General features: G+C 43.4%; 1 protein-coding gene and 1 pseudogene across 1 annotated transcript; one reads left to right on the top strand and one right to left on the bottom strand.

Moving 5' to 3' along the window:
* Window positions 1–993: 993 nt before the first annotated feature.
* Window positions 994–14,189, bottom strand: LOC120616788 (centromere protein P-like). The gene is made up of 6 exons (XM_039880379.1): window positions 14,114–14,189; window positions 13,699–13,715; window positions 4,433–4,436; window positions 2,920–3,001; window positions 1,687–1,778; window positions 994–1,315 (listed from the first exon to the last, which is right to left on the bottom strand). Exons 1-6 carry the CDS (start codon window positions 14,187–14,189, stop codon window positions 1,185–1,187), a joined length of 402 nt encoding a protein of 133 aa, XP_039736313.1. The 3' UTR covers window positions 994–1,184.
* LOC120616779 (mediator of RNA polymerase II transcription subunit 7-like) lies at window positions 10,512–11,670 on the top strand (annotated as a pseudogene).
* Window positions 14,190–16,372: the final 2,183 nt, after the last annotated feature.

The raw sequence follows: 16,372 nt of genomic DNA, 5'->3' as shown, positions 1-16,372 counted from the left end.
TCGTCATGAGTATGTTGAGGTTTGGGGGCTTTGGAGACTCCATCTCTAGGGACATGTGGATCTGCATTCTCATGGGCGAGTTACAGGCTCCAAAGTGTGGGGAGGGAAGCAGCTGTCAGTGTTGTTTTGGCTGGAGGTTATTCCTTGGTGCTGTCCTGGGACAGGGGATGGAGTGCATGGGACACAACGATGACACATGGACATGGTCTTGCCCAGCACTACCGTCCACAGAGGACCCTGGGTCCCTGTGCACAGAGCTCTGGAATCCCAGCCCCTTGAGGAGGCTGGCTGGGCGGTGTCCCAGGGTCCATCCCAGCCAGACTGGACAGTCTGAAACGTGGAGTAAGAGCAGCTAGATGAGTGCCCCCTGCTAGGCTGGCCTTAGTCCAACATTGCTATGCTCACTCCACTGCAGCCTCTACCCTGACTGCGGTGTTCACTTCACTTGATTGAAACAATGTTTTCACCAGTTCTAACAACATTTTAAATGGGTGACTGAAGTCAGGGCAGCACTTAGACTCTGGGGGACTTACACAACAACCCTGTTTCTTCTGTGCAGAGGGATGGGGGTACTAAGGCCCTGTGTGGGTGAACAATGCAATCTTTGCAGTCCTACTGCGTTTTTAAAGCTCATGCTTCACTTTTTTGTGGAAGACCAAGAAGAGTTTTTAAAGCTCATGCTTCACTTTTTTGTGGAAGACCAAGAAGAGTCCTCTCCAGAGGACTCTTGGAGAGGTGCTTTGAACGCCTCCAATGGCTGCTTTCCAGAGCAGGGAGGTGAGGAGGAAAATACATCTGAGGAATGTCTAAGGAATAAAGCTCCAAGAGCCCCCAGGTGCTGGGCAGCTGCCTCTGCCCTTAGACTGGGTGCTGGGCAGGGGTGGGGTGGGGTGGGGTGGGATGATGACACAGCTTCCCGCATCCAAGGACAGACACCCACTCTTGTACTTTCTCAAATATTAACCTTATTTTTAAAAATATACATATCATTCGTTTGGCATTTTGCATTTAAATAGCTGTATTTATTTTTTGTGTCCTGACAGTTTATATGTAATATGCCACAACTGCTTAGACAACATGTTCTAAAGGTATAGTTTCCCAGTGGAAAATAACATGTTTATATTCAATAAAATCACATTCCTTCTGGTGCAGCATCTGACTCCTATGTGTTCACTGTTCGGGAACTAGTCATTTTTCTCTGTGCAAAGCGACTTTATTAGGCTTTCTAGAGCTGCTTCAATGCCCAGCACTCCTAGCAGGCTTCGGAAGCTGAGAGGAGCAGTTTCTATGACTCCCTTCTTGTCCAACTTCAGGGCTGTAAAGAAAACACACTGGGTAAGAAACTTCACCGAGACCGTTCCTTCCTCCCCAACTGGCCACCCTGAGTGGGAGCCAGGATGACGGTGTCATGACTGTGAACACAGCATTTACCTGTGTGTTAGAGGCAGAGGCAGAACATTCCCCTCGTGCATTCAGCCCAGGAGGCCCATGAGGGAGCGACCCGCGACCGCCCCCCGCCCCGCCCCAGCATGTGCTTTTTCACAGATTATTTTAAAAATATTTTAAAAACTGAGGTAAAAAGTACAATAATGAGATTTTCAACTTGAAAACCAGATGAAATAAGTAGATGTCTCTGTCAGGCACATGAGGAAGTCACCAGAACACCCACACGGAGCCCCTCTCTACCTTGCTGTGGCACGTTGGTGAGAAGATCCAGCTTTGGCAAAATCTTCCCTTCTTCATCTATTTGTATCCTCCAAACGATTACTAATTCAAATCTGAAAGAGGTATGATCCATCACTAAGTGCCTTTGAAACCTGGTTAAAAGAGTAAACTATGCAGCAAGAAGAGGACACCCACCCAGGCAGGAGTGCTGCCCTCCACCCAACCTTCCCGGAGGCCATGCTCAGCTGGCCCTGCTCCTAAAGACATCTACCCACAGATGAAGAGGAAGTATGGTCAGTCAAACATGAATAACACAAACAAACAGGAAAATGGAAATGAAGATCACAGACACTGTTTTGTACCCACTAATATTAGTGTGACAGTACAAGTACAGCAGGACATAGAGCAACAAAAACTTCCAATTACCAGTGGGAAATATAAATTGATAAACTACTTGGAAAAGAATTTTGCAGTGACAGCTGAATCTACTGCATGACTCAGGAATTGCACTTCTAGGTATACACCCAAGAGGAGCTTGTATACTCATGTGCCAGGGGACATGAACAGGAAGGTTAGGAATAGTGGAAAACAACCCAAATGCTAAAAACCTGAAGAATGCAGAAATACATATATTCGCCCAATGGAGTATAAGCACTGAAAATGATCTACAGCTACATGTGCCACCAGAGGTGAAATCTGGAAATAACACCTTATTATTAAAACCCAAGTCCCAGAAGCCTTCAAAACTACAACACAATTTTAAGGCTTGAAATCAAAAGATCTTTAGGCGCTCATATGCAGGTCACCAAGTACATCACATTTAGGCAGACCTCTCCGCGTGCACACACAAGGGCGCCCATGGCACCTGAGAGACCCAGAGGAGTCTTCTCACTCAGCGCTTGTAGCCTCCTGAACTTTTCTGAAATAAGTTGATCATAACAGCTCTACCTCTTCCTGGCCTCCCTTCCGTGGTCCCCTAAGGACCCTGGCAGTGAATCCACCTGCTGGCGTTTTCCTCCCCCTACCAACTATGCAGACATTCACTGTCCCTCTGTTCCCTTTCTCTCGCTCAGTGAGCCCCCCTACCCAGCTGCATATCTGTTATGACTCCACAGACATCTCTCAAGATGTCAGGTAGTGTATATTTGTCTTCTATTTTTATCCTTGTTTTTAACAGGAAACAGCCATCTGATTGCTGGGGAGGGACTTGGCCAGCGAGGCTAGCCTAGTGTGCCATGGGGCATCTGCACTCACCCTGGCTTGCTGGTGCTCTGGATCTTCATGTAGCTGGAGGAGGCTCCCTCAGAGAGGTGCACAGCTGCTGGGTACTTTTCCTATGGGGAGAAAAAAAGTTACAGAGAAATCTGTGGGGCACCGGGATGCTGTTCCAGATGACTAAAAAGAAGTGAGAAACCCTTTTGAGGTGTCTCCCATTCCCTGAAAGTCTTTTAAGTTTCCAATGTGCCAGGCACCTGTATAGCATGTGGCATCGTGGTGCCCTGGCCATGATCATCCACATTTCTGCCTCCTGTGCTCACTGGTGCTGTGGTTCTAGATCTTTCCATTGCTACATGGCCTCTAAACTGCCACTCTATCAACTCCCCAGTATTAATATGTTACAGAACAACTTTGTTCTAGTGTCACCGGTTTATTCGCCCAAGGTCCTGTAGCATTTGGCCGTCCTGCTTTCTTAGTCCTCTCCAATCGGAGACAGCCCCTCCATCCTTCCCGGAGGCGGCCAGTCAACAGGGACCAGCCGACTCACCAAGGTGATTGCTGACCCTGATGACTGAAATGAGCTGTTGTGTACCAGGTTTCTCATGGTATAGCAACTGTTTTGCTCTACAGCTTTGGCATTTGGCTTTAAAAGTCTTTCAAACTGAAGTCTGTGGGCTAGCCTCCACCACAGTGGATGCTCCCACTTTTCTATCCTCACACTTGCCACCGAACGGCTCCAGCCTGCACATCAGTAACCAGACAGCTCCAGCATAGCGTGAGGCCGGCCGGCTACTCTCCCATCGAACTGTTCATCTCCCCCAGGCACAGTGCCCAACTATTCTGTGTAATGGGTTTTTGGGGAGCATGCCCTGCAAAAAGTCAGCTTCATGATGAAGCAGTGTATCATTTTAGAGTAAAAAATATTCTCTCTAAAAGAGAGAAATGAAGTGGTATTTCAAAAATTTCTAGGCTTGCAAACTCTAAGCAAGGGGTGGCTTTCCCCCACATAATATAATAATTTTGGAAATGTCTGTTATTATCTGTGCAGTAGGCCCAGGGAATCTTTAGTATATCAGAACTGACACCTTAATTTAGACTTGGCTTTCAGGTTATTAGAAAAACAACAGAATGTGCACAACAGATATAGTTACAAGTGGTCCCGTTGTCTCAGTTCTTAGAAACTTTTGTTTGCTCTTATGGGAATAGACTGCAGGGTTGGGGCGATATGAGAGAGACTATTAAAGTAGGCTCCACAGTGAGATTTCAGGTTCCTAGAACACATTTTCTTCCCTGCTCTCACAGTGCCTGCTGCAGAAATGCACACCTGGGCTGATGCTTAAGTCAGATGCAAACCCCTCCATGTTCCAAACCCAAACCCAGCCATGTGGCCACTCTGAGCCTCATGGAAAGCAGCTTCACCTGAGAACTGCTTGGTCTACAAACTAGTCAGAGAACCCCTGAAGACAAGGGGCAGGGCAAAAACTGTGGATGGACAATCTGTAGGCTTCAGAGGATAGGGCCTTTTGGAGACCACAAGTATTTGGTGAACTGAACTTAATTAAGCTCCATCAAATGAGGTTTTGCGTGGACAAAGATAGGTCACAGCTTTTAAAGGATTAGCCTACATATCAGTGATCTTGTTCCTAGAGTGTGAGTCCAGTGTTCTCAGATACATGTGTGCAAGATGCCGACAGAGCAAGAACACGTCCAAACACCAAGCTGTCCTGAGCAAATACTGGAGTGGGCCTGGTTTAAGCTAATTTCACCGAAACCATTTTTACTTAAAATGTATACCTAAGTGTTTTAAATGGAAACTGCTGGTTGATTTTTAAACCTCAAGCTCTTCCAAATTAATAACAACTGTATGAGGAATGTAGAGGAGAACATGTGAATGTGGCAGTGTAACTTCCAGGCTGAGCTATTGCAGCATGTGGCCTGGGCTGGCTCCAGCATGGGGCCCAAGGCGGTATAAACTGGCTGCAGGCTCAGCCTCCCGGCAAACCTCAAAGCCTCGCTAGGCCTTCTCTTCATGAACAAAAAGAGAGTTTACAGATTTAGAAGCTTTCACTAAAAAATAAATTGTACTCCTTTTATTCTTTTTTTTAACCACTAAAAGTAGAAATGCTGACATTAGGGAGAGGTCAGGCATTCAGCTTGTGTTGCGGAGGAAGTGGGAGAAGGCGGGGGGGATGTGTAGAAAGTTTTCTTTTATACAAGTTAATAATATTGCTGTTTGTCTGACTTCATTCACTTGCCTGGTGACCTCAGATATGTTCAGAGTATGACACATAGGAAGAAAGCCGATGAGCAGCCCAGAGACAACACAAAGAGCAGAGCCTAGACGTGATCACTAATAATTAGAACTACACACTAGACCCATCAGGCTTCCACAGGAAGCTTGTCATAAGCGGTGATTCAAAATGTGTGTTTATTCAGCTGTTTGCCATATGCCTGGAGTTTGCATTCAAGAATTCTCCTGGTGCTTATGATAGAAAAATGGTGGCTGTGAGAATGTTGACAATTTGCTATCTACCCCAGTTTTACGTGAGACCTATTTTGCTGTTGGAATGGCTGCTAGATGCTGGTCCAAAGGGAACAAATTTTTTAACAGAACATTAAAGAAAACCAGCCTTGTGTGCATTATCAGTCACACCAGCCCACTGCCGAGGAGGAACAACCAGATCGCCCCCCCCAACCTGCCTCCCCCTTAAACAAATGTGAAATCTTGAATCCTGAGTATAAATGTTCTCTTGAGTGTCAACAGATATGTCAGTTCATCTTGACTTCAATATGTTCCCAAAGATTATGTCTGGCTGACTCAATGATTTTTTTTTTTAATTGAGATATAATTCACGTAACAAAATTCACTTCCTTAAAGTGTATAATTCAGTGGGTTTTAGTATATTCACAAGGTTATATAATCATTACTACTTTCTAAATCCAAAACATTTTCATCATCCCCTTAAGAAACCCCGTACCCTTAAGCTAACCTCCCTTAATCCTCTCAGGACCCCCTCACCCCCACTTAGCCATTAGCAACCACTAATCTCCTGTCTCTATAGATGGCCCTATTCTAGACATGTTATACAAATGGAATCAGTCATACAATATGTGGTCTTTTGTGACTGGCTTCTTTCCCTTAGCATGTTTTTGAGGCTCATCCATATTACAGCATGTATCATTCTCTTACTTTGCTGAAGACCGTTCTACTGTATGGATATGATAATTTTGTTTATCCATTCATCGGCTGATGAACACGGGTGGTTTTTTCTTCTTGGCTACTGGAAATAATACTGTGATGAACATTTTTATATGAGTTTTTACATGGACATGTATTCATTTCTTTTGATTATATATCTAGGAGTGGAATTGCTAGTAATATGAAACTGTATGTAACGACTTGAGGAACTGCTAAACTGTTTTCCACAGTGTCTGTACAATTTTTAAATTCCATCAGTAGTATATGGGGTTCTGATTTCTCCATCTCCTTGCCAACACTTATTACTTTCCTCTTTTTTTAAAATTCTAGCCATTCTAGTGGGTGTGAGGTGGTATCTCATTGTGGTTTTGATTTGCACTTCCCTGATGGCCAGTGATGTAGAACATCTTTACATGTGCTTATTGACCATTGTACACCTTTGGATAAACAACTATTCAGATCCTTTGCCTATTTTTTAAAGGGGTTATTTTCCTGTTTATTATTGAGTTGTAATAGTTCTTTATATATTCCAGATACAAATCACTCATCAGATATATGGTTTTCTAAAATGTTCTTCCGTTCCGTGAATTGTCTTTTTACTTCTTAATGGTGTCACTCGATAAAGTTTTTAGTGAAGAACAATTTATATTGTCCTTTTTTGGCTTGTGCTTTTGGTATCATAGCTAAAAAATGTAATCCAAAGTCACAGAGATTAAACCTATTTTCTTCTAAAAGTTCTATCATTTTAGCTCTTAAAATTGGATATTTGATCCATTTTGAGTTTATTTTTGTGCATGGTATGAAGTAGAGGTCCAATTTCATTCTTTTGCCTGTGAATATCCAATTATTTAAGCGCCAGTTGTTGAAAACACTATTCCTTCCCCATTTGTCTTGGCTCTAGTCTAATTTTAGTAACATTTTGTATTTCGAAGACAGCCTGGTCCAGAGCTATGTGAGATCAGTGAGGTCACACTGTGGGACAGAATTCATCCCTGACTTCTCAACAAATGGTGCTAGGACAATTGGATATTTATATGTAGAAAAATGAACCTCAGTGCTTACCTCATATACACAAAACTACTCCAGATGGATCATAAATATAAATGTAAGAGATAAAATTATAAAACTTCTGAAAGGAAACATAGGAGAAAAATCTTCGTAATCCTAGGTTAACCAAAGATCTTTCAAATACAACACAAAAAGGATCTATAAAAGAAAAATAAATTGGGTAACTGAGAAATTGGTTTCATAATTAGAAACTACTGTGCTTAAAAGCCATTGATAAGAAAAAGGCCAACCTCAGACTAAGCAAAAATATTGGCAAAAACTTGCATTCAAAATACATAAAGAACACTTTATGACTCAGTAATAAGACAAACAACCTAATTTTAAAAAATGGTCAGAAAAGGATTTAAAGATGCTTAACCAAAGATGAGATACAGAAGGCAAAAGATAGTCATTAGGGAAATGCAAATTAAAACCACAATGAGATACCACTACGTACCTACCAGAATGGCTAATATCAAAAATACTAACAATAGCAAGTTTTGGTGGCGATGTGGAGCAACTAGAAATATTATACATTGCTGGTGGGAATTTGATAAGTGTGGCAGCTTCTTATAAAGTTAAACATACACTTATCATATGATCCAGCAGTCGCATGCCTAAGTATTTACCCAAGGAAAATTAAACCATATGTCCATGCAAAAAATTGCATTAATAAAAACCCCAAACTAATAACAGTGAGTGATGCTTTCAAAGCATACACCAGGTCCTATCTCCCCCACAGTGGGTGAAGAAACAACAGGTGCCATCCACACAATGGGACCATGCTCAGCAATGTTATCCACATAACAGCATGGTTCCAGTTATAAGATTCTAGAAAAGAACAGAGCAGGAGTCACCAGGGGGACAGAATGACTGCAAAGACATATGTCAGAACTCAGCAAACTCTATACAGTTAAAGAGGTACATTTTATTGTATGTAAATTAGACCTCAATAAAGCTGACTTTAGAGAGACCACACCCCAGACTCATAATTTTTTCTAAAAGGAATGTTCCTCCACTCTAGGGAACTAGAGTATCTAGCCTTGCTCCCTACAGGTGAACAGCAGTCTTTGTATGGGCCCAGTTGGTACCAAGCATTGCTCTGGAAGTGGGGATCCAGGAGTGAGGAACACATATATATACATCTAGTGGTGGGAGGCCATCTGACAGCATCCTTGAGCAAGTGACACTTGGGTTCAGACCTGAATGTTGGAAAGACAAGGGGGAGGGGACTCTAGGTGGAGAATGGACAGCACAGAGCCAGCCCACAGCAGGAACGAGCTGGCTTATTGAGGTCCCACAAAGTAGCAGGGCAAGTGGTGATATGGAGAAAGGTACAGATGAAGGTGGGAGGTGGTTGGGGCCAGGACATAACAGGCTCACACCCCAGCACCCAGAACGCAGTCTCACTCCAATTCTGACAAGATCATGCTGACTGGCATGTAGAGAGCGGACGAGGTGAGGTGGGCAAGGCAAGGGAGGAAGCAGGGGGGCCTTTGGCCAGGAGTGACAGATGGTTTGCCTGGTGGTAACAATGGGATGTGTTCCTAAAGAAGAATGGACAGGGCTTGCTGGATATAGGGATGTGGAAGAATCAGGGAGAGCAAGGGTGTAGGCGATTGTGCTGGTGGGGAAGAGGTGGCGTGACAGGAAGACATGGGGCTCCTGGCACCAGCTCAGTCTGTGGAAGAAGCGCTCAGCTCAGGGCTGGGAGGATAGGCAAGGTTCCAGGAGGAAGGAGTGAGTGACCCTGTGGCTCTGTCGGTGGTGCTGAGACAAGGGTATTAGTGGGGTGCAGGGCCTTGTGCCAGATTCTGGGGGTGAAGAAGAATCCAAAGTGAGGAGGTGAGACCCATGTACAGGCAATTCTGCCAGGAGGCTGTGTTGCCAGGGGAATAAGGGAACTGGCAGGAGCTGGCAGCGAGGGATGTGAGGTGCTTGCACAGTGTATGTGCTGACTGGAATGATCCATGAAAGAGGAGGGAGGAGGAGGCCAACCCTCATATCATCACAGCACAGAAAAGACGTGAGTGGGCTGAGGCAGGGGCAGCTAATAAGTTACGTTGTAGATCAAGACCCACAAAATGGAGGCCACCCCTGAGGCCCAGCTCAGGGCACAGATTTAAACCTAAGTTAGCTCGCGCTCACTTACGGATGACACCTGATGCCAATCATAATCTTCCAACTCAGCTGAGCAAGCTCACCTTACCCCAAGAAAACAGGACCTGAGGGCCAATTCTGGCCTGTCTCCCTGCGGCCTCTTTAATGTTCTAGAACACTCCCCCTCAGGAAGAGTGCTCCCTGCTTGCGAGGCACTGGACAGTTTCCCTTGAATAAAGAGCATCAAACTCATTATTAAATTTTATTATTTTTGTCATCTGACACAACACACAGACTCCAAGGACCTGGGCACAGAAAGAGGAGGAAAAGCCTGCCCGCCTACATCCACAGGCATCACCCACAGCAGCAATAGGTGGGGGCCCTGGCGAGGGACTGCTTAACAGCAAGCTAATGATTTCCTGGGTTCTAGGCATGGGGCATGTGCAGCTCAGAAGGCAGGTTGTCAGAGCCATGCTGGGCATCTGCACTATACCTGCGCCTAAAAATTCTGAGACAAGTGTTCCAAACCTTCCCAAAGTCAGAAGGCTTACAAATGCCTATGACATCCATACTTGGAAGTGCAATTTGCTCTCATTTTGAAAAAGAAACTAACAAATATTAAGTGCCTCCTCTGTACCAGACATGGGTATAGTTTCTTCACACCATTTTATGTCTATACAATCACAGATGCTATATAAAAATCATGCTCTTATGTATGGTTCTGGGGGTGCTCCAAAGCTGCAGCCACTATGCCTGGGTACGTAAGACCTTCTGTCAACTCCCTGCAGGCATGCCCACACTCAGGACACCCATGGTCACTTGCTGTTTCTAGTTCAAGCTGCAGACGTGCAGTAGGCGTTGCCTCAAGTGGGGCCATCCTCCTGCCTGTGCCCACTGCAGGCCCCCTGTCCCCTAGTTTGCAGTTTGGAAAGTGCAGGCCTCTCAGGTTGCGGTAGGGCCTCAGACCGCTTCTGACATCTCCCCATGATGCCATGCCAGGAGTGCCATGGAAATAAATGATGCTGTTTCGATGCCCAAAGTCACTCTTTTCCATCTGTAATTGGTGTTTTCTGAGGGGACATCGTGAGACCAGGCCATTGTCTGGCTCTTCATTGGATGTCTACTCACCACATGAGGGCTACCAAAGGGTGACTGTCTCCCTTATTCCTTCCACATCCAATTAGTGACTTTCCACCAGAAGAATGAGTTTTCCTTTACCCCTAAACAGTATATCAGTACTGACTTACAGGTTACTAATTTATTCGGTGGGAATCGGCATTTCTCCAAAGAGCTGAGGGTATTTAGAAACCAAGACTGGGACTCCTAGCAACTAGGGCTTTTGTGTTTCCAGGCCCTCTCAAGGAAAAGAGTTCAGAAAGACAAGGTGGTGTGACACATGTACCAGCATGCCACCATGGCCCCTTCCTCATCCTCTTGAGCACACATACGAAAAAAAAACAAGTGTAACCAGAGTAAACCCAGGGCTGAGGTTCTTGATCTTCCACAATGGGTGAGCCACAGCAAGTGAGTGCCCTTCCACCACCTCCAATGCAGTAAGTACATCAAGGAGCACACAGATGAAAATATTCAGGAAGGCCTAGCTCTTAAGCCTCCACTTTCAACAAAAGTGATGATGTTTGACAACCAGTTCCAATGTGATGATCTTATCATTCACCCTTTGGAAAGTCAGGGCATTTAACGGCTTCATCCTATGCAGCTGGATCACAAGAATAAACTGAGAAAACTCAATATGCCTATCCTTATTAATTTCTTAGATATCTTGGTAAGGAGCCCTGGGAGTATAAAATGACAAGAGAAGCTAGATCTTGAGCTGATCTTTGTACATGTGCATCATCTCATAAACGAATGCCAACCCCATCAAGCAAGAGAGACCTTGAGAGTCATGATGGAGATGCAGAAATGCTGACGCCTCGAAACAGCTGAGAGGTTTCAAAAGCATCTGGAATGAGTCATTAAGATGATTCGAATTGGTTGGCTTCTTTGCCTGATGATTTGCACCATTCAGAAGGAGGGATAAGAGTAAAAACTGAACCAATGGATGCTGATGATAGCAACAATTGTACTGGATGGAATGAACAACAAAGAGAAAATTCAGGTCATCGGAGAGACCAGATTATGCTGCCTCATGTGTTCTAATTAATGGCATGAATGAAAGACAGTGAAGGATGTTTCTTTTTCTTTAGGTTTTTTTCATTTCAGTAAATAGCATCATACATTAGTTAATTTGCTCTTGGAGAGTCTTAAAAGAAATATAACTAAGAGTTATGTAAATGGGTTCACTCTCCGACTTTATCAATTATGAGACGTCCCAGGCAGTAATTTCACTTTATGGCAAGCATAGGCAAATAAGTATGACTACTACGAATGATCAACTAAAAAAGCAACGTGCTGCTATTGCACGGAACATTCCTGTTTTTGGAGTAGCAATAAATGTTGAAGATAATTCTCAGTAATAGCAAGCTTTCATCCTTGAAATGTAGATTTATTTATATTATCTATCATTCAATAGATAAATAAAGGATATCAAGCTGTTAAAAAACAAGCACGAGATCACTCCCAGGGCCCTCTAATCCTTATCCCTTCCCTGGCTGCAAATTGCCACCCTCTTTACTCTCAATGCATTTACTGGGTCAGCCACTCTAGTCTTCCAGAAGCCCCTACTCTGACCCTCACAGCATGCTGGCACCTCTGTGAGGGAAGAGAAAGCAGAGGGTAAGAAAGCACATTATCTGTGAAAAATCTAATGATGCGCACAACTACAACACAGCTGGCATTCATTTGGCATTTACTGAGAAAGTTTTCTGGGCAAGTGCTGACCAGGTGCTCTGTCCTTTTGGTCACAGGAAGGGCTGTGGTTGTGAGGAGGGGTCTCAGACTGTGACAAGCTATCGCAGGGAAGAAATGACTACTCTAGGGCAATTCTGGAAAGGAAATCCTTCGCATCATCACATATGCCTGAAGTAATGGCTGCAGCATTTGATGTCCCAGGAAATCTGGAAATTTCCCAATCAGCACAATAACCAGAAGAAATTAAAGTTTCTCATTTCAACAAAGTGCAATCATGACACACTATCCAAGCGAAATTTTAACAAAACCCTCCAAGGTACAAGACTGGATAAAAGGAGTCTTACTTTCAAATATTTTGATTACATAGAAGATGGAAAGACTACACTTCCAAGTCTAATGGTACGAACTTAATTTTGACAAGTTTTTCTAGACTATTTATGTGGTTAAAGTAAACATCCCATGAGGTAAGATGAAGTGCTATGTTGCTGAATTACCTCTTATAAACCACATTGCCCCAATTTTCCTGGACAGGGTCCTAAGGATGAGACACAGACTCAGCTCCACACGTGTCTGTACATGAGAGGCCCTGGTTGGTAAAATAAGGGGCACAGCAGCTCACCAGGGTGTGGGGCAGAGACCAGACCTATGGCTGGGTTAACACAGTGTCCCCAAGCTCTCTCAGACGCAGGCTCCTGGGAGCCCTGTACCACAGGAACCACCCCAAAAATAATTGAGAAATGCTCCATAGCTTTGTTAGGGTATCGTTGGTCTGGAAGGAGATAAAAAAATGTTGCTTATTGAAACAAAACAACCAGGAGACCTCTATTCCAAGCCCATAGTGGCTCACAAACCCGAGAAAGCCAAAGGATGTCATTGCAGCACACACTGCAGATCACACACAAATCTCTGGGCATGACTCATGGGTGTCTTCCGGCACCAACACCCCAGGACACCCAAAGGCCTGTCCAAATATCCTGCGCTGCGCCAGCCCCGAGTACAGCCCATCCTGGTGCCTGCTCAGCCCTGGGCTGCTTCAGAATAGACCCATCCCTTTGCCTCATCTCCTCTTCATCCCGTTTTGTTTTGTGAGACTTGGGAAGAATCAGAGGATCTCAGTGACCCACATTTTAGAAATATATTCCAATAGCATTTTTAAAGTAAAGACTTGGGGGGTTTTATTAACAGAAAGTCTCATATGAAGGGTCGCTGTGCCACCAGGAAGAGGGAGGCACTGGAGTAAGGGCGGCAAATTTCAACTACTATAAATTCTGCGGCTCCTGTATCTGCATGGTTGGCCAGCTAAAATGGTTTTTACATTTGTAAATGATCTAAAAAAATCAAACAAAGTGTGCCATGTGAAAATCATATGAAATTCAAACTTCAATGTCCATAATAAAGTCCTGTTGGAATGCAGGCACGTTCACTCACTTGGGCACAATCTGTGACTGCTTTTGTGCTGCGATGAAAGAACTCATGGCCAAAGGCCAACAGGTACTGTCTGGCTGTCCTGCAGAAGAAGTCTGGCAGACCAGGTCGTCCAGAGGGGCACGTGGAGCTTCAGACAGCCCAAATGTTCCTCAGAGAGGAGGAAACCCCAAGAATGGAGAGAGCAGGGTCCGAGGCAAGAGCTCAAGCCAGAGAAGAGAAGGGAACTGCACCACATGTTTAACTGTGTTTCCTTTTGGGAAGTGACCCGAAGAAACAAGTATAGCAGATATATATATATATATATCTATGTATATATATGTGTATATATATATACATAGATATATATATATATGGTTGTCAACATAGATATATATATGTGTGTATATATATACATATATATACATATATACATATATGTGTGTGTGTGTAGGTGTGTGTGTGTATATATATATATCCACAAAAAACTACCACCCAAGTCCCACCTGGATGGCCTAGTGATTATTCAGCCTGGGGCAGGGGCCTGTGAAGAGGGGACAGGTGCAGCCCTGAATGCATTTGTCCTGTGTAGCCATAGGAATAAACCAAGACACACGGTGGGACTTTCCCGCTCAGTAAGAATCTTACTCCCTCACACGTTCTCCATTTCACCCAGGACAGTGTCCTCCTTAGCCCTAAGACTGAAATGTACTTTCTTTATTTTCTTCTTTTGTACTCCATTTTCCATTCCTCAAATGCCTTCCTGTTTCCAGGACTCCCTTCGGAGTCCAGTTCAAGTGTCATTTCTGTGCTTCTGTACTGATTACTGAATGGTTCTCAAACCTCTAAGGAAGAAATTCCTCATTCCCAAATCCATATTTCTTTCTACTTCTTTATTTTTTGCTACATATTTTTCATATTTCTTTTAAATTGTATTAAGCTAGAAACATTCCTCAAAAAACCCCTCAGTTACTTATTTTATAATTGCATGTTTAAATTTTATTTGTTGTTTGTCTGTAATCTTTGGTACTAATAGTGATTTCTGGCCCAGGAAACACAGCGAGTTCTGAGTTGTCCTGTCACCCAGGATGCCATCTTTTGACTTCATTCCAACCGAACCTGCTCAATGGTGAGACCAATACTGCCTTTTCTGATGTCCAATAGCACACCACTCCCCCACTCTTCCCAAAGAAAACTAGGATGTGTTATGTCCCCTTCTAATTGCTCCATCCTGGCATGATTCCTCCACACTCCCACCCTACTCCCAGACTATCCAGAGGGTTTTCTCATGGGAATCCCTCTACCTTTGCTAGAGCCATTGCTGAAAGCAGCTCTGAGATGCAGGGAGGACAGCGCTGGGTTGTGGCCCACAAACCTTTTGCCCTCATCCATCCTTCCCAATCCTAGGGACCCAAGGGAAGAGTGAGAGCCTCTCCTGCCTTGGCCAGCCCAGATCACACAGGCTGTGCTCTCCAAAGCCGCATGCACTTAGAGTTCCTCCTCAGCCAGTTTGGGGGTGGGGGGAGGGGTGGGAAATTCCCCTATAGCAAGTAGCACTTTCAGGAAATCAAGGAGTTGCTGACTGGAGAGATCACAACATGAAATATGGCCATAAATACTTTGTCTAGAGAATGGAATTAAAAGAAGGAGAAGGATATGGGAATCCAAGAAAGGAATAAAGCTTACAAATATAAGTCTTTTATACCTTCCCATTTTAGAATGAAAAGGGGAAAATTAGGCAAACAAATTTAGTCAAATGTACAGCTAAGAAATGCATGCTCTGCAATCAATGTGAAGGCAAATGTACCCTTAAAAATAAACCCTGAATTCAGATGACAAGACAATGAACATGACTTCAGGTGGGAATAAGTCCTAGCAGTAGTTTTGTTTTTAAGGGTGTTCTAAACTAATTGGGTAGCAACTGTATGCTCGGAAAAATAGTTCTGTTTCCTCCTAGACTAATAATTAAAAAGGTATGCCAAACTGGTTTCTTTTAAAAGTCAGAAATAATCATTAAGAAGCTGAATGCACACACATATATAAACATAATAATCAATGTTAGAAACTCTTTAGAGGTAAATTCATGACTTCATACAGTTATTAATATAGAATTATGCAAGCAAAATAATGCAGATAATGAAAGTAGTATTCCAGATATTCACTGACAATTTTATCATTACTAAGGTTTAAACTCTCTCATTATTTCATAAATCTCAAAGTAACTGAAAATTGAAACTGCTATAACTTAGTTATTATGGTCTCACTTAAAATTTTTTCATGGAATCACACTTTAATTTTTAAAGTCTTATGTTTCTTTTTCAAAAGATAACATACACACACACCGCCACACACAATTTATCGACTCCTCAATCTCTGCAGGCTCCATGCTCTTGACATGTTCATTCAACCCTGATAGCAGTCATATGAAATCATCAGTATAATGCCCATTTAAATGAAACTGAGGCTCAAAAAATTAAGATACTTGCTCAAGATCACACAGGTAAATTGATTGGCAATCACGTTCCAAAACATTCTACCATATAACACTTCTAAATTCAAATATATTTGTAATACACAGGTCGAATGTTACTACAATTAACTTATAACATAATTCATGCTGGCAACTGACTTTGATGGTAGCAACAAAAAAATTTTGTTGGGAAACATAATTACCCCTACGAGTTTGTTCATATATTCCATATAGTGTACTAAACACGAATAAGACCTAAGTCCCCAAGTGCAAAGGGCTCCTGATATAGTAAAAGAAACTTGCTGTGTCTATTTTTTATTAAAAGTCCTCAGTTTCTCTCCACAGGAGGCATGGACCAGAGTCCAGGCCCTTTCTAGTGGTTCCTATCTTTTTCAGACAGGTCTTCTATTGGGGGTGGGGGTGTGGAGTGGGGATGGACTGACTCTTATACAAATTTTACA

Source organism: Pteropus medius, unplaced genomic scaffold (genome assembly GCF_902729225.1).
Source record: "Pteropus medius unplaced genomic scaffold, Ma_sr-lr_union100, whole genome shotgun sequence".
Taxonomy (NCBI): Eukaryota; Metazoa; Chordata; class Mammalia; order Chiroptera; family Pteropodidae; genus Pteropus; species Pteropus medius.
The sequence above is the reverse complement of the archived record's forward strand: the minus strand, read 5'-3'. Positions and strand labels throughout refer to the sequence as shown.